This window comes from Babylonia areolata, chromosome 1, assembly GCF_041734735.1.
Source record: "Babylonia areolata isolate BAREFJ2019XMU chromosome 1, ASM4173473v1, whole genome shotgun sequence".
Lineage (NCBI taxonomy): Eukaryota > Metazoa > Mollusca > Gastropoda > Neogastropoda > Buccinidae > Babylonia > Babylonia areolata.
In genome coordinates, this window is record NC_134876.1 from 7,595,631 (window position 1) to 7,622,890 (window position 27,260).

Genomic DNA, 27,260 nt, shown 5'->3' on the forward strand with positions numbered 1-27,260 from the left:
TTTGAAAATGAAATATTGTTTATACAGAATACAACTTTGACTACATGGGATAATGTTTTCAACACACTGGCACAGCATGTGAGGAAAGACTGTGTAATCTCCTTGACGACTCTCCTGGTAACAAGACCGATAACTCCAAATGAATAGGCATGCAGACGCTGGACTAGATCTACGCAGTTGTGTAAATGAAACTGCAATCAGTCACAACGTCATCCTGTGCTCATGTCCCCACACCTCTCATTTTTCCGAATCACGTACTTATGATCATGATGTCCCCACACCTCTGGAATTTCCGAACCGTTTTCCCATCTCCCCACACCTCTCGTCTTTCCGAACCAACCGTCTTCCCGTGATGTCCCCACACCTCTCATCTTTCCCAACCAACCGTCTTCCCATGATGTCCCCACACCTCTCATCTTTCCCAACCAACCGTCTTCCCGTGATGTCCTCACACCTCTCATCTTTCCCAACTGTCTTCCAATGATGTCCCCACACCTCTCATCTTTCCCAACCGTCTTGCCATGATGTCCCCACACCTTTCGTCTTTCCCAACCAACCGTCTTCCCATGATGTCCCCACACCTCTCGTCTTTCCCAACCAGCCGTTTTCCCATGATGTCCCCACATCTCTCATCTTTCCCAACCGTCTTCCCGTGATGTCACCACACCTCTCATCTTTCCCAACCAACCGTCTTCCCGTGATGTCCCCACACCTCTCATCTTTCCCAACCAACCGTCTTCCCGTGATGTCCCCACACCTCTCATCTTTCCCAACCAACCGTCTTCCCGTGATGTCCCCACACCTCTCATCTTTCCCAACCAACCGTCTTCCCGTGATGTCCCCACACCTCTCATCTTTCCCAACCAACCGTCTTCCCATGATGTCCCCACACCTCTCATCTTTCCCAAGCAACCGTCTTCCCATGATGTCCTCACACCTCTCGTCTTTCCCAACCAACCGTCTTCCCATGATGTCCCCACACCTCTCATCTTTCCCAACCGTCTTCCCATGATGTCCCCACACCTCTCGTCTTTCCCAACCAACCGTCTTCCCATGATGTCCTCACACCTCTCATCTTTCCCAACTGTCTTCCCGTGATGTCCCCACACCTCTCATCTTTCCCAACCGTCTTCCCATGATGTCCCCACACCTCTCATCTTTCCCAACCAACCGTCTTCCCGTGATGTCCCCACACCTCTCATCTTTCCCAACCGTTTTCCCATGATGTCCCCACACCTCTCATCTTTCCCAACGGTCTTCCCGTGATGTCCCCACACCTCTCATCTTTCCCAACCGTCTTCCCATGATGTCCCCACACCTCTCATCTTTCCCAACCAACCGTCTTCCCGTGATGTCCCCACACCTCTCATCTTTCCCAACCGTCTTCCCATGATGTCCCCACACCTCTCATCTTTCCCAACGGTCTTCCCATGATGTCCCCACACCTCTCATCTTTCCCAACCGTCTTCCCATGATGTCCCCACACCTCTCATCTTTCCCAACCGTCTTCCCATGATGTCCTCACACCTCTCATCTTTCCCAACCAACCGTCTTCCCATGATGTCCCCACACCTCTCATCTTTCCCAACCGTCTTCCCATGATGTCCCCACACCTCTCATCTTTCCCAACCAACCGTCTTCCCGTGATGTCCTCACACCTCTCATCTTTCCCAACTGTCTTCCAATGATGTCCCCACACCTCTCATCTTTCCCAACCGTCTTGCCATGATGTCCCCACACCTTTCGTCTTTCCCAACCAACCGTCTTCCCATGATGTCCCCACACCTCTCGTCTTTCCCAACCAGCCGTTTTCCCATGATGTCCCCACACCTCTCATCTTTCCCAACCGTCTTCCCATGATGTCCCCACACCTCTCGTCTTTCCCAACCAACCGTCTTCCCATGATGTCCTCACACCTCTCATCTTTCCCAACTGTCTTCCCGTGATGTCCCCACACCTCTCATCTTTCCCAACCGTCTTCCCATGATGTCCCCACACCTCTCATCTTTCCCAACCAACCGTCTTCCCGTGATGTCCCCACACCTCTCATCTTTCCCAACCGTTTTCCCATGATGTCCCCACACCTCTCATCTTTCCCAACGGTCTTCCCGTGATGTCCCCACACCTCTCATCTTTCCCAACCGTCTTCCCATGATGTCCCCACACCTCTCATCTTTCCCAACCAACCGTCTTCCCGTGATGTCCCCACACCTCTCATCTTTCCCAACCGTCTTCCCATGATGTCCCCACACCTCTCATCTTTCCCAACGGTCTTCCCATGATGTCCTCACACCTCTCATCTTTCCCAACCAACCGTCTTCCCATGATGTCCCCACACCTCTCATCTTTCCCAATCAACCGTCTTCCCATGATGTCCTCACACCTCTCATCTTTCCCAACCAACCGTCTTCCCATGATGTCCCCACACCTCTCATCTTTCCCAACCGTCTTCCCATGATGTCCCCACACCTCTCATCTTTCCCAACCAACCGTCTTCCCGTGATGTCCTCACACCTCTCATCTTTCCCAACTGTCTTCCAATGATGTCCCCACACCTCTCATCTTTCCCAACCGTCTTGCCATGATGTCCCCACACCTTTCGTCTTTCCCAACCAACCGTCTTCCCATGATGTCCCCACACCTCTCGTCTTTCCCAACCAGCCGTTTTCCCCATGATGTCCCCACATCTCTCATCTTTCCCAACCGTCTTCCCGTGATGTCACCACACCTCTCATCTTTCCCAACCAACCGTCTTCCCGTGATGTCCCCACACCTCTCATCTTTCCCAACCAACCGTCTTCCCGTGATGTCCCCACACCTCTCATCTTTCCCAACCAACCGTCTTCCCGTGATGTCCCCACACCTCTCATCTTTCCCAAGCAACCGTCTTCCCATGATGTCCTCACACCTCTCGTCTTTCCCAACCAACCGTCTTCCCATGATGTCCCCACACCTCTCATCTTTCCCAACCGTCTTCCCATGATGTCCCCACACCTCTCATCTTTCCCAACCAACCGTCTTCCCGTGATGTCCCCACACCTCTCATCTTTCCCAACCGTTTTCCCATGATGTCCCCACACCTCTCATCTTTCCCAACGGTCTTCCCGTGATGTCCCCACACCTCTCATCTTTCCCAACCGTCTTCCCATGATGTCCCCACACCTCTCATCTTTCCCAACCAACCGTCTTCCCGTGATGTCCCCACACCTCTCATCTTTCCCAACCGTCTTCCCATGATGTCCCCACACCTCTCATCTTTCCCAACGGTCTTCCCATGATGTCCCCACACCTCTCATCTTTCCCAACCGTCTTCCCATGATGTCCCCACACCTCTCATCTTTCCCAACCGTCTTCCCATGATGTCCCCACACCTCTCATCTTTCCCAACCGTCTTCCCATGATGTCCCCACACCTCTCATCTTTCCCAACCAACCGTCTTCCCATGATGTCCCCACACCTCTCATCTTTCCCAACCGTCTTCCCATGATGTCCCCACACCTCTCATCTTTCCCAACCAACCGTCTTCCCATGATGTCCCCACACCTCTCATCTTTCCCAACCAACCGTCTTCCCATGATGTCCCCACACCTCTCATCTTTCCCAACCGTCTTCCCATGATGTCCCCACACCTCTCATCTTTCCCAACCAACCGTCTTCCCATGATGTCCCCACATCTCTCATCTCAAGTATCTCATACCACAGCCACACACCAGGACTGTCCGAATGAAGCTATAGTACCAATGTCAGGTCGCCACAAAGCTGCGCATCAGAGAAGACTCTCACCGCTGTGAAGGACGAGTAGGCCTAGAACTCTACACTTCTCTGTCTCTTGGTCTACAGTTCAGACCCCCCAAGCCCTTCCAAAAAATAAAATAGATAAGATATAGAATAATAACAATAATATTAATGATAACAAATAAGAACAATAAAAGGAATACATGCACATGACCATGACACACAGGCGCGGGCACACACACACACACACACACACACACACACACACACACACACACACACACAGCGCATGCATGTACATGTGTGCGCATGAACATACAATCAGAAAGAACAAGAGTGATGGAGAATGAACGAATTGTTGAACGAATCTTATTTTGTGAGAGTAGCTGCATAAATTGCAGAGTAGCTGCATAAATTAGCATACATGTTTATTTCCTTTTTTTTCATAATCGAATCCCCAGAACAAAGACTGATAATAAATCAAATTGATCAACAACAAACAAACAAAAACAAAAAAAACAACTGATGAATACAATATAGGAAGGGGGCGGTGGTGGGGGGAGGGGTAGATAGGAGAGATAGAGTTGTCAAGATCTTTTTCTCATTCTGCGAAAGTACAAACGGGATAAAAGTGCTCACAGCAACTGCTGGGAAAAGCAATATAATGCAATGCTGACAAAAAAACAACAACAACGACGACCTAAACAATAGCAAAATCAATACCCAAACCAATACCCGCAAACCAGTCTTAAGCCGACCCCAAAAGCCGATATTACCAACAGATCAATCATCGACAGTTGAGTTATGAGCCCCGTGCGCCTGTCGCTCTCCATACCACGGAGACACAATGCGTGGGCCTAAAAAAAGCAGACGACAAAGACCGCTACATTTTCTCAGTGGAAGGATTTATACAGTGTTGACGGAGGACTTACTCAAACTGATCTTATGGCGAGTGACATGATTTTTGTTGCGGTTAAGGCTTGCGAATCGTGGTGCCGGAAGTGGAGATTGGATCTTTTGGTTGTCCTTTAACTTTAGAAACGGCGGTATTCGAGAAAACGGTAGGTTTGTTATTTTGACGCAGTTTGTGGCTTGGCTTGTTTTGTTTTCGACCTCCTGTTTCTTTGCTGTCTGTAAATGTTAACTGTTGATTCTGGAATTTAGCATTGTTCGTTTTCTGTTGCGATGACTGATGTTGAACAGTTGTATTGAAAACCAGAGTGTAGGTTAATTCAAGTCATTCCACGATTTATTTTCTGCTACCTTTAGCCCCGTGATCTCGCACACAAGCAACGCACACACGTGCACTTACAGATCGCGTGCGTACACGTGAACGCTTGATCGTACACAGATGTATGTACACACACACACACACACACACACACACACACACACACACACACTCACGCGCGCGCGCGGGCGCATATGTGTACACACGCGAACGCGCGCAGACAGACAGACAGACAGACAGACACACACACACACACACACACACACACACACACACACACACACACTGTGACACACACACACACGTACACGCAAACACATACACACACACACACACACACACACACACACACACACAGACACACACACACACACACACACACACACACATATATATATATACACACACACACACACACACTCACATATGCACAGAGGTAAAAGCACACACACACATACACATCCGCATCACGCACAAAAAAATGTATCTGCACTCGCATAGGCCTACATGATTCAGTGATGAATTCATAAGTCTTATACGATAATCCATTCATGCCAAAAAGAGATAATATATGTCTTTGTTGATTCTGTATGTTAAATGCTTACATAATTCTTAAAAAAAAAAAAAGAAAGAAAAAAGGAAAAGTATAAAGTATGTAGAGATACCAATACCGTATGCCGCACTACTCACATACGCGTGCAACGGTACTGATATGATACAAAACAATTGAACCAGGTTATCACACACACACACACACACACACACACACACACACACACACACACACACACACACACACACGTGTGCATTATACGAACACAGCAGTTATGTGCTGCGTGCTGGTATTCAGCATTACGTCGTGATACGATCTTACAACCTAGTCGAGAACCGAAGTGAGAATGCCTGTTTGCGAAAACGTCGCGGAACATTATTGTGATATTTCATTATTATTTTGAATTTAGATATGCACGTGCACACCAGCTCCATCACGCTTTCACACACACCCAAGGGCACGTGCGCGTATGCACACATGCACGCACACACGTGTACACGCACACTCCCTCTTTTGTTATGAGTATTACAAGTTCTAAGGAAATAAACCTGCGTTACCTGTGACGATCCCAGTAGGAAGAGCTTTGTAACGCTGCCATGCAACAGAATGAAAACATTGTTAATATCATTGCCCTGTCTCTCGAACAAATCCAGTGTGATAAATAGAATTGTGTGTGTGTGTGTGTGTGTGTGTGTGTGTGTGTGTGTGTGTGTGTGTGTGTGTGTGTGCAGTGCGTGCATGTGTGAGTATGCACACGTTTTTATATTGATATGCACTTGCATGTATCCTATTTTCTACTGTATCTGTGTTTGTGTATGATTTTCGATTTATGTTCGTATCTTGTTATGTACTATCCCCTCCAATATTCCTTGTGACCCCGGTACACTTGGTAATAAAGACATATTCTATTCTATTCTGTCTTTCTGAAGTGTGTTTAATGTGCACACCACGATGGCCGATGGAACCGATAGCTTATAATAATTATCGGTTGCTTTCATCTCTCGCTGTCAAAGTCAAGATTTTGTTTCATTATGGTAAATTGAGTAAGCAACAGTTGCTTATTGTTATTATTTATTTATTTATTTATTTATGTATTTATTTGTTTTACATCAAGTCATCATTGAAAAAAAAAGAATAAATTAAAGGAGACAGAGAGAGAGAGAGAGAGAGAGAGAGAGAGAGAGGAAACAAGCAGACAAAAAGCAACACTGTGTGTGTGTGTGTGTGTGTGTGTGTGTGTGTGTGTGTGTGTGTGTGTGTGTGTGTGTTGGCCGTATATATAAACTATGTGTGTGTGTGTGTGTGTGTGTGTGTGTGTGTGTGTGTGTGTGTGTGTGTGTGTGTGTGTGTGTGTGTGTCTGTCTGTCTGTGTGTCTGTCTGTACTAATCTCAGGGTGAAGGAAGTTCCACACGTGCTGGGTGAAAGAGAAACCCTTTGTTTTCCAGTGACATGGATCCGGGAGTGTTCAAAACAAAGACTTGGACATTAATGGATGCGTGTCGGTGTAAAAGGGTTGTGGACAGGTTGAGTGACTCGCAGTGAATGTGAGTCGTCAGCGGTTGGTGGGTGTGAGTGTATGCTTTGGAAACGTTCAAGAGTCGCTAAACCTTGCCCTGTGTTGTGCCCGTACGCTATGGCACGCACTGGCCGGTTCTGTAAGCCAGAATGGAAACACACATGGACAGAGAGGTCCCATACCCACCCCAGCTTGAACACACCCAACTGTTTTATGTGGTTAAGCACGATCACGAACCTACGTTGCTTGTGAAGATAAAAGTAAGGCCAGATCCTGGTAAATAATGTATCGATAGTTAAAGAAAATTCTAGTAGCGCGCGCGTGTGTGTATGTGTGTGTGTCCTGTCCCTCTTCTCGTACATTCTTAGCCGCCGTCTGTGTCTAATATCCTTTTGATCTAATTCAGCCAGTAAATGTTATGCATGCTTACGTCCCTAATTATTCATGGCAAAGTTTATACATGGATGTTTACTCAGTTTTGTGTGTGTTTGTGTGTTTTTCCACTCTGAGTGATAATAGATGAAAATAACGTGGAAGAGTGTAGGGTAAATGGCGTAAGCAGGAGGGAAGGAGAGGGGAAGGTGTGACTGTGTGTATATGTCTGTGTCCGTACATGCGTGTGTGTGTGTGTGTGTGTGTGTGTGTGTGTGTGTGTGTGTGTGTGTGTGTGTATCTGTGTGTCTGTGTGTCTGTGTGTGTGTGTGTGTCTGTGTTTGTTAGTTTTTCCACTCTAAATGATAATAAATGAAAATAACGTGGAAGAGTGTAGGGGAAATGGCGTAAGCAGGAGGGAAGGAGAGGGGAAGGTGTGACTGTGTGTATATGTCTGTGTCCGTACATGCGTGTGTGTGTGTGTGTGTGGTGTGTGTGTGTGTGTGTGTGTGTGTGTGTGTGTGTGCGCGCGCCCCCGGCCATGTGTGTGTGCATGTAAATGTGTGTGTTTGTGTGTGTGGGCGGGGGGTGTTGGGTAGGACAGGGGGTAGGGTTCACATGCATACGTTGTTGCTGGTGTAGTGTATATGTACTCTAATGCGCTCGGTAAACCCATCTGTACACTCGCGTTGGGTGTGTAAACATATTTTCTCTGAATGTTTTACAACCGACAGGCAGGCAGTTAGGTGGGGTTTTTTTTTAAAATTTTTTTAAATACATGAGCCTGCATACACACAGGTAAATGCGTGTTTATGTTGTACATAGTCGATGTATAACAGCTTTCTAAATAACGTGCTATAGAATTGTCCATTCTTCTTTTTCTCTGTTCTTTAATGCATGAAAAATCGACAAAACGAAGTCACAGTCAGTTTCTTAACTGGATAAGCCTGCAGGTAAACATGTCTGAAAATCTATACTTATTTGACTAGAGTCGTAGCCTTTTCATTGACACCGTTTCCGTCAGCTGTTACTCATATCTGACAAACATCCCTCCAATCCGTCCCATTCCTTCGTCCGACCTGTCAGATATTTGTTACGATAGAAAGACGGTCTGGCAGAAAGACCAACATATTACTGTCTTCCTACTTGTATACTAACCCACACCTATGTATGAACCAACCCACTTACTTACTCACCATCCCACCCACTTGCCTGTTGCACACCTACCAACGTACCTACAAATGTGTTTTTTTTCTTTCTGTTTTTGTGTTCGTACTTAATTATCCAAACACAGTGCATGCATCACATAGTGTCGAACGTAGACAAAACATTATGGACAGACATTTCAAATAAAAAAACAGACATACAGGTAGATTGGAAAAACTAACTTTAGCCGCGCAACTAACACCCGTGTATTTGTCCGTGTACATATACATCCATTTGCAGCCCACTATTATTAAAGATATGACTCCATTGTTATACATACATAATGACTATGTTACTTCTTAAATATCGGTTACTAGCTACGAATTAAATTTTTGACGGCCACTCATCACTATCAACATAGCTACACATATCTGTCACTTCCTATTTCACTCTCATATCGTTTTATCAAAATCTCTCCTCTAAACTCATGCCCTTTTAGAACCTATCCTGACATGTACACGGGCACTCAGGACATCTTTGCTCTTGTTTTGTCGTTTTGTCAGCCCAACACATGAATGCCATACAATTTGTTCATGTCAGCGGCTCATAAAAAGCCTGGCTATAACCTATACAACCAGTCTTGCGGTGGAACTTTCCTGAAAGAAAAAAGATTTAAGACAACATAGTTATCTAATTCTTGTTGGAGGCTTTGCTGTATAAAGCTTTCGAGTGGGTTGAAATCTCAGCAATGAATACCCCTTTTCGATTTGCGATCAGACATACCGTACTATTTTTCTTCATTGAAAAAGAAAACACACTTTCAAGCCCCACTTATTGATTTTTCCAACATATGGCTGTGTTCTGCAGCGAGAGAATCACTGGTTCCATTTTAAACAGGTGAACAGATAGATCTGTCGTGCCATTCTGAATAGAATATTCAAACACCAGCAGCTAGGGTCCGAATGAATGGCTCACTTTCCCGCTGCACTCTCTTGGAAGACTGCCCAGAAGGTACCACTTGTTGCAAACACCACAGGCCTTTTGCAGCTGGGTAGCTGGTCGTGTACAATCATGTTTGTCGGGTGGCCCACAGAACAGATCGTGTCGGGGTGTGGTGATGATTCTCGCTGGTCTCCCATCAGTTGGTGCTCCAAGGTGGCTAGTTTACGTATATTCGTACATTCACTTGTACGAACGAATATACTGGCACATTATGCGATAAAAATGCATATCTGAATATATATAGAGAGAGAGGCTACACATACTGGGTGTTGCCATAGTAAAGATAATTAGATACAACTTTTTTGAAGTCTAATATAAATTATTTGGAAATAGTTTCCAGAATAATCATGATCAAGGGATGGGGGTAGGATGGACTTGGAGAATGAATGTAAAGGAGGATGTATGATCTTCAAAACTGACCGAATGGAAAACTTTTTAAAAGGTTATTGATGTCTTCTTCTTCTGATTATTGTTATCGTTAGTTTAATGCACAACAAAATCCACAAAACAAAGCGTCAGTTTCTTATCTAGATAAGCCTACATGTAAACATACTAAAACCTGTACTTATTTGACAAGAGCCAAAGCATTTTTACACGCACCACACATGCACACACAGACACGCACATACAGACAAGCACACGCACACACGCACGCACACACACACACACGCGCGCACGCACACACACACACATACACGCTGTGATTACCAATGGAAAAAAACGCGATGACAGCATGATAAGATAAAAAGAAAAGAAAAAGAAAAGAAAAACAGAAAGGCGGAAGGGGCTGTAGTTTTGACCAAAGTGGATATCACACACAAGCATTACCCAGTGATCAATCCTTCACAGTGTTTTATGAGCCCAGTTCGATCAGATTTTCTCTGTCGAACAAAAGCACGCTTTGAGGACCCTAGCACCAGCATACACACGCACGACCACTCCACCATTCTATTGCATTGTAGTATTTATATTGTATTCTGTTGTTTCGCATTGAGTGTTGTTTCTAATTCTCTTCTTCTTCTTCATTCGTGGGCTGCAACTCCCACGTTCACTCGTATGTACACGAATGGGCTTTTACGTGTATGGCCGTTTTTACCCCGCCATGTAGGCAGCCATACTCCGTTTTTCGATGGTAAGTGTTGATTATATTCAGGATGCTTTCCTCTGTGGTAGATTGTAGCCTTTTTAGATTCTTTTTTGTTCTTTTGTTGATTTAGTGAACGTATACAATTTTCTATTTTCATACTGGATTTCTTTTGTTTTTGTTTTTTTATTCTAAGAAAACGACGCCAAGGTAAAATCTTTTGCAGCAGTGGATGATTTACGTGCTCCAGATCCATGCTATATACCGTACCTCGGGTTATTACATCTGAACTGAAAGTCATGTATCCAGACCACCGCTCAAGGTCCAGAGAAGGAAGGGACTGGGGAAGGCATGTGTATGGACCGAGAGGGGAGAGGACGTTTTAGGAGACGTCCGGCCAGTGTCTGATTCGATAAACAGACTTGGGATTTCATCCACTGGACTACCAATTAATTAGTTTATTTTTGTCATTTCTTGTGTCATCTTAACTGGTTGTGCGCTGATTTAAAAAGAAGAAGAAGAAGAATACATCATTGTTTATGAAACACACACACACACACACACACACACACACACACACACACACACACACACACACACACACACACACACACACACACACACACACACACACACACACAGACACACAGACACACACACAGACACACACAGACACACACACACAGACACACACACAGACACACACAGACACAGACACACACACACACACACACACACACAGACACACACACACACACACACACAGACACACACACAGACACACACACACACACACACACACACACACACACACACACACACACACACACACACACACACACACACACACACACACACACACACACACCACGGACAGGTGGAGAAAGGAAAAGGGAGACCCTGGGGTGAGGGGTTCTCGAGTGACTATTCCATTTCGATTTGACGAAATATTTGCTAGGATGGTTGGAAGGAAGCGGTGGGAGAGCTGGTGAAGATGAGAGTGGGGACTGCATAGATGTCAGAGTGCATCCATAGCTCTTTTTTCCCACAGTTTTATCATGCCTTTTTCGAGGTGAGGGCTCTTAGAAAACTCCGTGTTAGTGTTGTGCCATAAATGATAAAATCAAGTCATTCTGTCAGAGGGACAAAGACCATAGGTGCAAGTAAGTTGAAGCTTCACCTTTCGTCTCATTCGGCGGTAGCTCCGTGACCAGCTGTCCGGTTATCTGGGACTGACGTCTTTGAGTGGCACTAGGATTCTGAAGTGGGTAAACCACTCTCCAATGTCAAACAAGAGGTACTTGATTTAGTGTGGAGACATAGGTGTGGTGTTATGATAACGGTCCCTCTTTTGGTAGTACTCTTTGCCTATGTTTCTCACCCGCCCTTTCCCAGAAACGCACATAAGAGTTCACGACGCGCACACATATACTAGATAATAATGCGCATGCATATACATAATGTGCGTGGGCCTGTACTTGTCTGTTGTCTAGAAAGAGGAAAAGCAACAACAGAAAGATTAAAGATAAAAAGAAGAGTTATGATCATCTGTGGAGAACGAAAGGGCACCACCACCCTCACACACAGCGCGCATGCAAATGCCTTGATTTAGTATGGAAGTGTATTGCTTCGATCATGGTCGGTGTCTCTCTGAATAGTCACATACAAGTATACACTTACAAACGCACGTATATAACGAGAGAGAGAGAGAGAGAGAGAGAGAGAGTGAAACGAAACGCGACTTTTTTTTTTTTTTTTTTTTTTTTTTTTTGATGAGCCTCAACTGCAAATGTGGATCACCATGTATATATAAACGGACCAGCTCGCACGCTTCGGAACCTAGATCGTAGACACTGAAACCGAGATATCGCTGTAGATCACTGTTCACTTACTCTTTACTCTTTTTGAACCCCACGCCGACGGGCGCAATAGCCGAGTGGTTAAAGCGTTGGACTGTCAATCTGAGGGTCCCGGGTTCGAATCACGGTGACGGCGTCTGGTGGGTGAAGGGTGGAGATTTTTACGATCTCCCAGGTCAACATATGTGCAGACCTGCTAGTGCCTGAACCCCCTTCGTGTGTATATGCAAGCAGAAGATCAAATACGCACGTTAAAGATCCTGTAATCCATGTCAGCGTTCGGTGGGTTATGGAAACAAGAACAAACCCAGCATGCACACCCCCGAAAACGGAGTATGGCTGCCTACATGGCGGGGTAAAAACGGTCATACACGTAAAAGCCCACTCGTGTGCATACGAGTGAACGTGGGAGTTACAGCCCACGAACGCAGAAGAAGAAGAAGAAGAACCCCACGCCCTCCCTCCCTCTTTTTAAAAAATATTTTATTTTATTTTATTTCATTTTTTAATAACCTTTTTTTTCCGCACCCCACGTTGGCGAGGGCAGCATGTTAAAAAATAACAACAAATCAACAACTCATGACCTGAACGTAAAAAAAAAAAAAATTGTCTTGTATTGTTTTGCCTCACAGGTTCTGGAGTTCATCAGATTCAACTGACGACCTCCTCTCCCACCCACCCAACCCCACCCCCTCCGCCCCCCACTCCAAGACACACAGCCATGGGTCTGGACTTGGAGCTGTTCGAGGACGATGTCCCGGAGGACCTGGTGTGCGCCGTGTGCCGTAAGGTGGTGGTGCACCCCGTGCAGGGCACGTGCACTCACGTCTTCTGCAGGGCCTGTCTCCGGCAAGCCTTGAAAGAGGCCGACAGCGGACACGCCGCGTGTCCCACGTGCCACGCGGCACTCACGGGCCACGATCGACAGCCGTCTGTCGACGTCAAGGTCAAGCTGCTCAACTTGCTCATCCGCTGCAGTCATCAGTGTGGCAAGGTAATAACACTAAGGGAGGGGTGGGTGGGCAGGGGAGTACAGAGAAGGTGGGGGTGTGAGGAAGGGATAATGAGTGTGCGATGTGTTTTGATGTTGTTAGTTGGTTGTTGTTGTTGTTGTTGTTGGTTGTTGTTGTTGTTGTTGTTGTTGGTGGTGGTGGTGGTGGTGGTGGTGGTGTGTGTGTGTGTGTGTGTGTGTGTGTGTGTGTGTGTGTGTGTGTGTGTGTTATTGCTGTTTGCGTATGTTGTTGATGTTGCTTGTGTGTGTGTGTGTGTGTGTGTGTGTGTGTGTTGTGTTGTTGTTGTGTTGTGTGTGTGTGTGTGTGTGTGTGTGTGTGTGTGTGTGTGTGTGTGTGTGTCTTTAAAAGCAATGTAACATATAATGATCAGATAACAAAAGGTAATATTTTCATAGCTGCATACTCAAAGTGGAAACAAAGCGCTATGTAATATCAGTGTTGTCGAGGATTTTTGTGCCAGTGTTTCGTTTGATTCATAAAAGAAAAGCTTTTGGTTTTTATATCAGTTGAAGATGTTCGTTCATGCCACATTTCAGAGATGTCCATGTTCCACAGAAACGCTCGATTATGTTTGTTTCTAGAGAAGGAAAAAAAAAAGGATAAAAGAAACTAGCATTACGTGCTTTGGCTTTTCATCAGAGGCTACATTTGTTTTAAAAACAGATATTTCCACATCAAATGCTTTTGCAAAGCACAGAAGAAGTCTGTTCGTTGTTTTTTATATCTAAAAATGGATACATATCAGTGCATCGGAAAGACTTCTCACATTAAGGGCGCAAAGCGACAACTTCCCTCCTACGACAAATGCATGTTTTAAAAAAGAAAGTCGACAACCCAAGTCTTAAAACTCCCATCCTACGACAAATGCAAGTTTTAACTGTTGTGTGCTTTGCCCAAATATTAAAAAAAAGAAAGTCAGTCGACAACCAACAACCATGCATTCACTCATCGCGTCCACTCCCCTCCTGCTGCCTCTTTCTGTCCAACACCAGGTGTGCACACTGGCCGAGCTCCCAGACCACGTGGGCGAGGAATGCCCCAACGCGCCAGTCACCTGCCCGCACGTGCAGCGTGGCTGCAAGATGACGGTGAAGCGTGCGGAGGTGGCGGAGCACGCGGAGGAGTGTGACTACCGGCACGTGCAGTGCGAAGCGTGCGGCCAGTGGACCGTTTTCCTCGACCTCTTCACCCACCAGAGCCGCAAGAGATGCCTGGAGAAGAAGCTTCGCCAGCAACTCATCAAGGCTGTGAAGTACGGGCCTGGTTTGGATTTTTTCAAGTCTTGTCTTCTTCCCTTTTCCCTCTTGCAGCTTTATGTGTGTGTGTGTGTGTGTGTGTGTGTGTGTGTGTGTGTGTGTGTGTGTGTGTGTGTGTTTCTCTCTCTCTTTCTCCGTGTGTGTGTGTGTGTGTGTGTGTGTGTGTGTGACTTTTGGGCATGGCTACGTGCGAATGGGTGACTGCCAGCACAGAGTAAACTAACTTCGAGAAATGCGCTATACACTTGAAATGCCATTCATTCATCATTGTCTTCTTCTTCCTTTTATCGTTTGTATCGTTTTTTTATATATCGCATTGTGTTGTATTGAAATAGTACTACTCCTCGAATCTGTTGCTATTGCAACATCCAACAGGTAGCACGTGTTCATTGAACATAATCACACGCTCCTAATTCAGGATCACCAACTCCGAGGTGAAGCAACACCGGCGCTACTTGCAACGCCAGCACCAGCGAATAGATCAGCAGCAGCGGCAGCGCTTCATCGACCACCACCGCCTGACCACAGCCAGCACCACCGTAGGAGGCTGTCGCCGCACAAGCCAGCACCATGACCTGCAGAGCATCACGAGTAGCACCGGCAACAGCAGCAGCAACGGTTCCGAGCATGAGGCCCCCGGCATCGTCAGCACGGAGCTGACGAGTTTCGACCCCCACACCCGTCACGTCTTTCTGACGTCAGTGAAGGTTGGGGAGATGTCCGAGAGGGGCTTGGTCAGGGCGGCGGTGGTCCCTCATACCCCCAGTCCATCCCGTGTTTCCCAGGCCAGTTCCAGCATGGCCACGTGCCGCAACTGCAGGAAGCAGTTCCGTGAGAACCTCAACTCACCCAACTCCTGTCGCTGGCACCCCGGGGTATGGGGAACGTGTGGGGAGGGCGGAGAGAGGGCCAGCAGAGAGAGAGAGAGGGAGAGAGAGAGAGAGAGAGAGAGAGAGAGAGAGAATGTGTGTGTGTGTGTGTGTACTTATTTTGTGTGTGAGTGCGGTCACACCTGTATGTATATGTGGGTGTCACTGTTTTTATTATTGATGGTGGTAATGGTGTGTGTTTGTGTGTGTGCACTTGTGTGCAGGTATATATGTGTGAGAGAGAGTGTATGTGTCTGCATGTTTGTTTGCACATCTGTATATGTGTAGACATATTAACATATAGTACATGTACGTACACTCCTGTATGTGTGTATGCTCCTGTGAATGTCTGGAAGTAAATGTGCGAGTGTAAGTATGCGTATGTGTGCACAGTGCATTGTGTTGATGGTGATTGGCATCTGTGCATGTGCAACATAGTCAGCACATTAACTTTGCACCATCTTTTATACTGATGAAGACAGGAAATGATCAAGCTATTTCACATTATCACAATTAGGATAGTTTTACATTGTTCCCAACTTAGAGACTCACATACTTGACACTGTTTCTTTGTTTCATGTTCGTCTCCACCCTGGTTGACATTCCAACTATTTTCTCATCAAAGCCGGTAAGGAATAAAATATATCATGTTAATGCACAGTAGCCTTACATGTTCATGTCATTCTTTGAGCAGTACACCAATATGGATTTAGACTGCCATGGGATGATGACATCTGCTGGTTTATGCAATAATGGGGTGGTAGTCTCGTGGTAATGCATCCGCCTAGGAAGTGAGGGAATCTTTGTGTATGGGATGAAATCCCACACTCGCCTATACTCCCCCCCCACCCCCCTTCATTAGACCTTGAGTATTGGTCTAATGCTAGTCATTCAGATGAGACAAGGAACTGAGGTCCGGTTTGTAGCATGCACTAGCGCATATAAAAGATCAGTTTCAGTTTCAGTAGCTCAAGGAGGCGTCACTGCGTTCGGACAAATCCATATACGCTACACCACATCTGCCATATAAAAGAACCCATGACAACAAAACTCTTGTGTCTGGCAAATTCTGTAGTCCACTTTGATAGGAAAACACACTTGCAGGCACACACACACACAAAAAAGAGAAGAAAAAAAAGGCACGGCATGCTAGAGACTCACTCTGCCTGGAGAGAAATGCCTGAATTTCACACAAATGTATGTTGTGACAAAGAGTAATACAATACAATATGTTGCAGTACAATACAATTACAAAAACAGCAGGTCAGTCTTCCTACGAGAGTGAAGTTTGATTGGAGTGGTGGGAAAGATAAGGGGGGGCATGAGACACTGTGTGCACATCTGCAGGCTAGATGATTTTTGTCCACATCTGCAAATTTGAGAGAGCATGTTTTTGCTTATGAGACAGATCTGTGTTCTCTACTGCATGCATCTGACAACATTGTTTTGTTACATTTTTACGGACTCTTAGTTTTGGCTTTACATATCACATCATTTAAAAATAATTATATCACATGACATTATGACTGCACAGCATTTTTGTGCTGTGACCATGACTGTGTCATTTCAACACACTGGCTCAGTGATCCATACATTTCTTGTTTGATATATGTGGTCATGGAGGCCTTAGTAATATGAACAGTAACATTTAATTAAAAAAAAGAAGAAAAAAAAGATGACATCTGCAGCAGTACTATTAGCATGTGACAAGTTATCAGGTTTTAGTGTTTTCACTGACATATAAATTACACTGTACAACCCAATTTATGGATGCTAATTTTCACAAATGAAATGTTTTGTGCAAATCTTGATAATGTTCCTCTCTTATGATTAATTTCATGTTTCTCCTTTGTTGCATGTGCTGACTGCTGGTTTGTGCCTGAAATTCAAGATTGTAAGTAAAGCATTTTGCAAATGATGAACATGTTGTGTGGCAGTGTGTGTGTGTGTGTGTGTGTGTGTGTGTGTGTGTGTGTGTGTATGAGACAGAGAGAGAGAGTTGGGAATTGATTGAGAGATAAAAAAATTAATATTTTCCCATCAAAAACCTGGATTTCAGTGATGTTTAACACTGAAGCAGAGAGGAAAATGAAACATGGTTTGGCGCAATAGCCAAACGGTTAAAGCGTTGGACTTTCAATCTGAGGATCCTGAGTTCGAATCTCGGAAACAGCGCCTGGTGGGTAAAGGGTGGAGATTTTTCCAATCTCCCAGGTCAACATATGTGCAGATCTGGTAGTGCCTGAACCCCCTTCGTGTGTATACGCAAGCAGATCAAATACACACATTAAAGATCCTGTAATCCATTTCAGCGTTCGTTGAGTATGGAAACAAGGACATAGCCAGTATGCACACCCCCAAAAACGAAGTATGGCTGCTTATGAGTGGAGTGATGGCCTAGAGGTAATACGTCCGCCTTGGAAGCAAGAGAATCTCAGCATGCTGGTTCAAATCACGGCTCAGCTGCTGATATTTTCTCCCCCTCCACTAGATCTTGAGTGGTGGTCTGGACGCTAGTCATTCAGATGAGATAATAAACTGAGGTCCCGTGTGCAGCATGCACTTAGCACACGTAAAAGAACCCACGGCAACAAAAGAGTTGTTCCTGGCAAAAATCTGTAGAAAAATCCATTTCAATAGGAAAAACAAATAAAACTACACGCAGGAAAAAATACAAAAAAATCGGTGGTGCTGTAGTGTAGCGACGCACTCTCCCTGGGGAGAGCAGCCTGAATTTCACACAGAGAAATCTGTTGTGATAAAAAGAATTCAAGATACAAAAAAAGACAACAACAACAACAAAAAACACCCAAAAAAACCCATGGTGGGGTAAATAAACAAAACGGTTATGTACATAAAATGTTACATGTCTATTTGAGTGTGTATGTGTACGTTCCTGCAGTCTGATTGAATGACACTGGAAACGAATGATGAGCGCCCAGTGGCAGCCGTCAGTCGGCTTTACACAGATAGGCAGCCTGTTGTGCAAATGACCCCGTGTTTGTAAAGCACTTAGAGCTTGGTCTCCGACTGAGGATAGGCACTGTATAAGTATCCATATCAATCAGTCAATATAAATTTGACTTTAAGAGACATATTGTTTGACCGATCACCAGCATTGTATTGCCTCACTCTATGACAGTTCCTTAATCCCTTTCTCCACGTTTTTTTTCCTGCTGTGTTTTCAACTTTCACATAATTTTGTCTTTCTGTTTCATGTCTTCCTGATGGGGAACACAGATTGATGTGAGTAAAAATAGCCAGTCTTCTTGACAAGTACAGTAGACGAGTGGTTAAAGCGTTGGACTTTCCAATCTGAAGGATCTGGGTTTGATCCCTGTATATGCGAGTGGTGGGTTAAGGGTGGGAATTTTCCTAATCTCCTGGATGAATATGTATATGTGCAGACCTGCTATTGCCTTAAACCCTCTTGTGCGTATACACATGCAAAATACCAAATACGATTTGAAAAAAATAAAGATCTTGTGGAAGTGTTAATGAATTAATATACCATTAATATACCCAGCATGCCGACTTCTGAAAGCAGAGTATGGTCACCTGTACAGCAGAGTAAAAATGATCATACATGTAAAATCCAGCTGGCAGAAATTAGTGAATGTGGTAGTAGCAGTCTATGAATGCTGAAAGGAAAGAAACATTCTTTTAAATCTTTATGAACATCTTTTTAGATTTTTTTTTTCTGTTAAGAAAACCTGCCAGTTAGTATGTTCTAGCTATGAATAACTACAGCACATTTGGTTTCAATGTAATATTTATCATGGAGTAAGGCACATCAAAAGAACAACAAAAACAAAACAAAAACAACAACAAATGAAGAAAAAAGATGATTCCATAGTCCAAGATTACACATTGCTTAACAAGAAATGTCTGAGAAAGCTCAAGAAAATATGCCACGAGTTATTCATGATTATTTTCATTAAAAAAAAAAAAGTTTGCCTCATGTGAGTTTCTTGTGTGTGTGTGTTCCATATTCTGGGGATACCCAACTGATGATTGCATCTCTTCAGTTGTTTGTAAGTATTAAGTGCTCTTTTTTTTTCTTTTACTGTGTATATACATTGATATGACTGCATAATTATACCCATAATTGATTTTTTGTGAATGCATATAAATCATTAACATTGCGCTGTGTGTCGTGTGTGTGTGTGTGTGTGAGAGAGAGAGAGAGAGAGAGAGAGAGAGAGAGAGAGAGAGAGAGAATACTTTACTGAATAGGCCACAGTCCCTTTCAATGGAGGTTTACAGTAGACATATATTAATTATTGTTTCACGAGGAAAAAAAAAGAAGAAAAAAAAAGAGGAAAGAATCCCCTGCAGCCCCCCCTAAAACCCATACATGAGTAATTAGCAAATAATTCATGGAGATAATTATTGCCGTGATACCTAGATTGACCAGTTTCTTTAATACGCTGCTTCAAATTTGTATTTTTTGGACTGCATTCAAGATCTGGGATCTAAGCTTAAAGGCATAAAAAAGAAACTTCGCAAAAACAAAAATACTCTCTTGTGGAACTCTCACAAATTCCAGATTATGAATTTCTAAATTGAGAGAGGAGAGAGAGAGAGAGAGTGTGAGTGTGTTTCCACCACCTGTGTGCCTTTGCAAATACACATATATGTTATATGTAATTCCCCATTTCTTTTCACGATTGAATTTGTAATTTATTTTCAAAAGGAAGTGTGCATCTTAGTTCTATTCCGTGTACGTGCGTGTGTGTATGTGTGTGTGTTTAATTTCATATGTGTTTGTGTGTATGTGTTTAATTTCATATTTTGCATGTTCATCATATTTGTATTTCAAGTGTATATACAGTGAAATTCGTCAGAAATGAAAATAATCTATATCCTGTTCTGGTTCTATTTCATGTGCTGTGAATTCAAGGGTGTAAGTATTGCAACTTTCATCATCTACTAGTATTTGACTAACTTGAAATAGCAATATTAAGCATAAAACTATCAAGTAATTTAATCCAAACATCACAGTGCCTTTGATAGTCTGTTGCATAGCTCTGACAATTGGAAAGAAAATAAGCAGTCTTTTGTAAATGTGGGAACATCTACAACTGTAATGATGGATATACTGTACTGAAATAGCTTCTGTCCCCTTTGTTTAATGCCTGTAATTACAAATTTACATTCAAATATCTTCTCTCTGTGAACTGGTATATTTTAATGACTGCATTTTCACAGATAGATTCATGTTTATTTATTTATGAACAAAGCTGAGTCTAAGTTCTAGTCATGTTTGTGACATACCCTGTTGAAACACCATTATATGATATAAAAAAAAATTCGTCTATTCTGAAAGTGGAGTATCATCCAGTCATTCTCTTAACACTCAACACATGGGGGCAATGCTTATGGGAGTCTATCATCACATATTACAGCCATGTGTAAGATAGAGAGAGAGACTGAACAGAGAGTGAGTCTTTTCAGAAGTGTTATGAAACTAAAGTGTGTGAGTTTTTTATTTTTATTTTATTCATTGAAATACTTGTTTGCTTGTTTTTCATATTTTGGTGGCAATGGATGGTATTCCTGGTGTGCTGTTTCAGGGTGTGAGTATTTCTTATATGTGGTTGCAGTTAATGCTATTGACAATATTACCTTTTCATTGTTTCACTTCATATCAAAGTACACATATCAATCTATCTTATTTTTACAGCAGCTTAGCTGAATGCTTTGCCGATAGCATTTATAAAGCTACTTTGTCAAACAAAACAAGCAAATAAAACAACAAAAAGAAATCTAAGCATATCCATTGGTAATCTTTGAGCCAAATATACCATTTATTTTATTTTCACATTTTTTTTATATTCAATACTCCAAGCATGAAATTACAATGCACTTTCATTTTGTTAGTACCCAAGTACGTAATTACAGTGCACTTTTATTTTGTAAGTTTCCTTGTTCAGTTTTGTTAGAAAGTCTCGGCTGTCACCTCACGATCTCTGGACAACTAACAGACCAAACATTTGAGTTTTTATTATAGCTTGTAACTGACCAAACATTCAAGTTATTCACAATAGCCTGTAACTGGCCATACACTAAGTTCTTATTCTAAGGCTTGCTCTTCTTTGCAGACATGTTACTCCTGTGGTCGCCTGGACTACCAGAAAGGCTGCATGATGGGACACCATGAATTATGAATGGCAAACATATGGAAAACAATGGCTACATGGGCTGCAGAATGCTGATTTCCATGAATTGTTGGATACTAGACTGGAACATTGAGCTCCATGTGCAGTGGCCATTATGCTGTGATCATGGACTGTAGGAATCATGTCTGTGAACTGTAAAACAGTGTGAAGTCAGGAATACATAGACTGGAATACTGAGCTCCATATATGGGAATCATCATGTGATATGAAGTTGTCTAATGATAAACTGGTACGGTGAGGTAACCAAAAATTGTAAGAATGTGTGGGAAGAAAAACATTTTATTCATTTCAGAATGGTTCAAGATATGAACTGTAGGGATGCACAACTATGGACGAAAGAGTGTACAAAGGGAATGTATGTGTCATATTTCAGAGAACCGTGATAATATATTCCTATGAACACTGTATAAATACATGCCTATGGAAAGTGGTGAGAATAATGCACAGGAAATATGAGCTGTGATAACACAGATGTAAGAAAACAGTCATACCATTCGTGGTCAGAATGAAAAAGCATCATGAAACCAAATTCTCTCTCTCTCTCTCTCACATGCACATCCAGACACAACCACATCAGTTCACCAGATTACAAAAGTTTGTTACCTATTATGTATATACACATTTGTTTACTCTCTTTTTAATTTAATTAATTTTTTTTATTATATAACACTGGCTTTTTAGATCTTTAGTCTGTGTGCATACATTAATATTGTGTTCAATGTGAAGGTTAGAAAAATAAATGGACAAAACAGTTTTGTATGCTAACACAAGTAGCAATTTGATTACTTCCTCTGACTGATAGTACTGAAGCAGTTGTCACTCCAGTATTTATTTATTATGGTGTTTTTTGTCTCTGTTCCAGTATATCTAACACACACACACACACACACACACACACACACACACACATATATATTCCTTGGTGCTTCAACTTGCATTTAATTTGATGATAAAAAAAACACACACAAAAAACCCACTGACAACATGAAACATCTGCATTCTTGAGCTTTAGATATGTTTAGGTTTTTTATAGTTTTTTTTTGTTGTTGACAATGACTAATATTTGTAAATTAAACATAAAAAATGGTCAATAAACAGCAAGCTATATGATTTTTAAAAAACCCATAGCACTGATAAAAATGTTATGAATTCAAATAAAAATAGAATTTTGATGTGGATCTTTATTCCTTGGACTGATCACTCTTCCTGAAAGATGAATGGAAAGGACCACTGTTCACTGAGAAACTCTGTATTTAGAGATATAACAGAGATCAAACCTGTCGCAGTGTTATCATACTAATCAGATGGGAAAAGTTCAAGATAAGCTGCATCCCTGTCCCTTACAACACACACACACACACACCTGCCCATCCATCCACAAATGATTGACGCACAGGTTTGTTGTTGTAATAACATTTGAAAGTTATTCATTGACAATTTAAATGCAAGTGTGTGTAGATTCAAAACATTTAGGTGGATATTTCAAATTATAATGTTCTGACATTTAAAAAGAGAATCATGCATAATGCATAATAATATAGATTCAAGTGTTCATACATTTACATGAACTTTATAACAAAATAACTGGAATTAACATTACTTCTGACTTGGTGATCTTGAAAAAATAACCCATTATCCATAATCATGCTACAAAACAGGAAACAAAAGATTTTAAACAAAATTAATGTGCAACCACACATGCACTGCAACATTCATAAATGCTTCCAAACTGTTCCATGTTACATAACATTTCAAATGAACATTCACATGAAATGTTCTCTGAAGCAAACATAATTTGTGAGTTTTTGCACAGAAAGCAACAGTTTTGGACTTCCACAACAAACATTTATTTCAAGAGCAGTTTAATAGTCAATTTTATCAACTTCATCTAATTTGTACCGGAGTATTTCATGTAGTCCTTTGAAGTAGAAGTGACCTTTGAACTTTGACCCCTTCAGCATAAGTGGAAACCAGTACACATCATCTGACCACATCTGTGAAAAAGGGATGTCTTTGATGTCAAACCACTGTGGCTTCATCTCTGAAAAATATAGATATAAGAATGTGTTATTCTGTATTCCTCAGTGTGTGTGTGTGTGTGTGTGTGTGTGTGTGTTGTGTGGTGGTGTGGTGTGGTGTGTGTAGTGTGGTGTGGTGTGTGTGTGGTGTGGCATGGTGGTGGTGGTGGTGGTGTGTGTGTGTGTGTGTGTGTGTAGGAATTCAGAATCACAGTCCTTGTGCTGTCTCACACTCAAACACACACACCAAACACATGCACATACCCATACATAGACACACACACACACACTGTACAAAACAACACATTGATGACCAAACTATTAAAAACCCCCACCAAATCCATGAAGCAAAAAGAAGCATCACTGAAACAAAATGTCTATAATGCTAATTGTTATGATATTACAGCATCAAATAAAACTTGTGAGAAATATTTCATGCACTGAAAAAAAACAACAAACAAGCACAAACACAGACTACATTAAAAAAACAACAACAAATCTTTAAAAAAAATTTATATGTAACAGAAAAATCAGCCATTCATCTGTGCATCCCTACAGCTTGCAAATTATCAGCATCAATGTGTATCAGTATCAGTAACTTAAGGAAGTGTCACTGCATTCAGACAAATCCATAAATGCTACACATCTGTTATGCAGATGCCTGACCAGCAACGTAACCAAACACGCTTAGTCAGGCCTTGAGCATCAATGTGTACCAATATCCAATAAAAGCAAATGTATTACTTTGTATGGTATACATCAAAATCAATAAGAACATTGCCCATAGGTTTACCTTCAGATTCTGTGACCTGTCCTGTGTATTTTGTTGTGGAAAATACATGAACTTCCAGCAGAACAGGATCACCTTCAAACTCAAATGTCAGCATTCCAATCTCATTCAGGTCATGTCCAGTCAGTCCTGACTCTTCTTTCAGTTCTCTGCACATCACAAATGATTCCGTCAGTGTCATATGGTATTCCTGCTTACACATTGGATACGAGGAAGCATGTGCTCATTTGCAATCTCAAGAAACAACCTTAAAGAATCGAGAGAGTAAAACTCCATAACCAACCAATTCCTTTCGTCAGTAAAGCTGAAAAAAAAAAAAAAAAAAAAAAACTGGGAAGATCATGATAAGCTGAATACATATCGAACTGGGACTGGCTGTTACACATGGCCTTCCCTGTATGTTAACCTGTGTTAGCTGCCTACATAGATTCTGGACGGGTGTGTTGTGTGCATGTGCATTCGTGCGGATCAAGTTACTGCAGCAAAATGCAATCAAACTTTTACCATCAGCACAGTCTCTCAGAGTACATGATATTTCATTGAAAAGCTTTCAAGACAAATAAGTCCCAATGACGTTTATATGTGAAAGTGTGGGTGTGCGCCATGTTTGTAAGTCGGAGGGAAAGAGAGAGAGAGCCATGATGCATTAGTTCATTAACAACATGTTACATTAACTTACCTCAAAGCACCTTCCATGATAGTTTCTCCTTTTTCCACTTTACCTCCAAACCCATTCCACCAGCCTTGGCCAAACCCTCGCTTTTTGTAGCCAAGCAAAATCTTTGATGCTTCACGAACAAATACCAAGGATAGCACTTTTCTGCAAGCCATCTTTCTGGTCCTCTGAAACAGAACAATTCTTTTAATTAAATCAAATGCCTGAAACACTCAAGAGGTTCAGTGACTCAAGAAAAATGGTAAACTGTCAGCGAAAGACTGACTTTTTGACTTTGTCAAATGCAAGAAAAAAAAAACTGGGAAGTAATCTCCTTCATTTGGTTCCAGTCCTCATCAGCTATCATCTTCATCTCAGCCTTCACAGCCTGCTAAAAACAGGAGTGAAGGATAAAAGGTGCTGTGAAAGGAAACAGCACAGTGGTTAGTGTTGTGGACTGATGGCAGGAAAGATGCAGGTTTGATTCCCAGTGGAGGTGGGTTTTTTCCAGCCCGCAACCAGCTCCTACCCAGAGTTGAGTGTACTATGGGCTTAAATGAGAAGACTGGGACCACACAGGCGATTATCATCCACTTTACAGATGCATCTTTGAGTGTGTTGCTCATATTTCCTGACCAACACTGCGAGTGTCTGTATCTCTTGGGCCAGGTTAATGTGGAGGTACCATTATGAAAGGAAGAGTAGAGTACAGCCTTGAAATGTTGTCCCAAACCTAAAATCTACCTCCACAGCAGTATCGTCATCCTATTTCTCGATCTTTATCATCAGTATATGAAAAAATTGTCCCAAGTTCTGTGGCCTTTCAAGCCCTGCTCTCAGTTTTGATCCCCCTCCACTTCCATGTTTAGGGTGAGTCTTGTCAAGGTCCTCGGCATCAGCAGATTCATAAGGACTATTTTTGGAGGGATGTGGTGGTGTTTCCTCTGCATGGTGGGGACACTCACTCAGTTTGGCTCAGCGACTGAGTTATTATTGTCATCAGTAGGGGCCTTAGAAGGTGCATGGTGTCCTAAGTATGTCAATCAGAACAGGCACTATTGAACACCACCAACATGACTGCAGCAGTGCAGGGTCTCCTCTACATGGTGTGTGCATGGCCTCCTGGTGACTTAACATCGATAGTTTCCTGTGGACTGCCAACGCCAAAACTGTGACAGACGATCCAGGTGTGGCTGTCTATGGAGGACTCGAATGAGCAGCTTGAAATTATTGCCACTGACACTTTTTATATATTTATATGCTGATGATGGGGCAGCAACTAAAGCTAGCATCGCCCATTTTGCCTTTTAGCGTGGAGTCCAGGAATCTTCATCATCAGGCTTGTGAACCTTTGTTTCCAACTGCAGTGAACGTCTCCAACACATAGGAGAAGCAGCAATCAAACACTGGGGAACACTCTGGATAGTTTCAGTTTCAGTTTCAGTAGCTCAAGGAGGCGTCACTGCGTTCGGACAAATCCATATACGCTACACCACATCTGCCAAGCAGATGCCCGACCAGCAGCGTAACCCAACGCGCTCAGTCACTCTGGATAGTGAGTACATACTTATTTGAAGCCTTTTTTTTAGTGTAAACTTTACAATGTATAATTCATATTCCAACAAAAACAGATTAGCGATTTGGAAAAGCAGATCAAGTGAAATAACTACTAAGCAACTTTTGCGCTTGTATAGATGTGTGTGTGTGTGTGTGTGTGTGTGCTGTTGCTGTCAGCGTGACAGTATGTTATTGTTGTCAGTGACTTCTGATAAATTCACCTATCACGTCTTTTTTAGAATTTCAAATCAAAGATGTAAGGATGTTGTTTGTTGTTGAAGCACCTTTCACAATGATCCTTTTGGTCACAAATCTATAAAAGCATTTGAGGACTTTCGACAGAGGAGATTTCAGTTTTGCATCAACGGCACCTGACAACGTGTTGTCCACGCGCTTTTTTGTTGACCTTTCACCTTTTGAA

The 27,260-nt window shown here is 42.8% G+C and overlaps 2 protein-coding genes and 1 long non-coding RNA gene across 6 annotated transcripts in view; 2 read left to right on the forward strand and 1 right to left on the reverse strand.

Moving 5' to 3' along the window:
- LOC143291064 (uncharacterized) overlaps nt 1-17,533 on the forward strand; it is a 29,264-nt gene extending 11,731 nt beyond the window's left edge. Inside the window, exons 1-4 of one of the 2 annotated variants that reach the window (XM_076600657.1) lie at nt 4,529-4,796; nt 13,132-13,493; nt 14,505-14,764; nt 15,187-17,533. In XM_076600657.1, the coding sequence (XP_076456772.1) occupies nt 13,221-13,493; nt 14,505-14,764; nt 15,187-15,925 (1,272 nt within the window). In that variant the 5' untranslated portion in view covers nt 4,529-4,796; nt 13,132-13,220 and the 3' untranslated portion in view covers nt 15,926-17,533. Of the gene's footprint in view, nt 1-4,528; nt 4,797-13,131; nt 13,494-14,504; nt 14,765-15,186 lie in introns of those variants that run through there. The other variant, XM_076600666.1, reaches the window with a different exon arrangement.
- Nucleotides 17,534-19,472: 1,939 nt separating this feature from the next.
- LOC143302236 (uncharacterized) lies at nt 19,473-21,881 on the forward strand. The gene is made up of 3 exons (XR_013057919.1): nt 19,473-19,671; nt 20,541-21,216; nt 21,742-21,881. It is a non-coding gene; the product is annotated as an uncharacterized LOC143302236 (long non-coding RNA).
- Nucleotides 21,882-23,673: 1,792 nt separating this feature from the next.
- LOC143291075 (oxidized purine nucleoside triphosphate hydrolase-like) lies at nt 23,674-27,246 on the reverse strand. Of its 3 annotated transcripts, none has more exons than XM_076600688.1 (4): nt 27,124-27,246; nt 25,307-25,470; nt 24,631-24,776; nt 23,674-23,860 (listed from the first exon to the last, which is right to left on the reverse strand). In XM_076600688.1, the coding sequence occupies exons 2-4, from the start codon at nt 25,456-25,458 to the stop codon at nt 23,682-23,684; spliced, it is 477 nt and encodes a 158-aa protein (XP_076456803.1). In that variant the 5' UTR covers nt 25,459-25,470; nt 27,124-27,246; the 3' UTR covers nt 23,674-23,681. The 3 variants fall into 3 exon arrangements, with proteins under 3 accessions (XP_076456803.1, XP_076456811.1, XP_076456795.1); XM_076600696.1 differs by having other exon boundaries at nt 27,211-27,240; XM_076600680.1 differs by having other exon boundaries at nt 27,061-27,209.
- Nucleotides 27,247-27,260: the final 14 nt, after the last annotated feature.

Excerpts from the sequence above, each read along its gene's own strand:
- LOC143291075 (XM_076600688.1), bottom strand. The coding sequence starts at position 25,458 with ATGGCTTGCAGAAAAGTGCTATCCTTGGTATTTGTTCGTGAAGCATCA. Across the intron at positions 24,777-25,306 it reads ATCATGGAAGGTGCTTTGAG|AGAACTGAAAGAAGAGTCAG; the intron begins GTAAGTTAATGT and ends TGTGATGTGCAG. Across the intron at positions 23,861-24,630 it reads ACAGGTCACAGAATCTGAAG|AGATGAAGCCACAGTGGTTT; the intron begins GTAAACCTATGG and ends TATATTTTTCAG.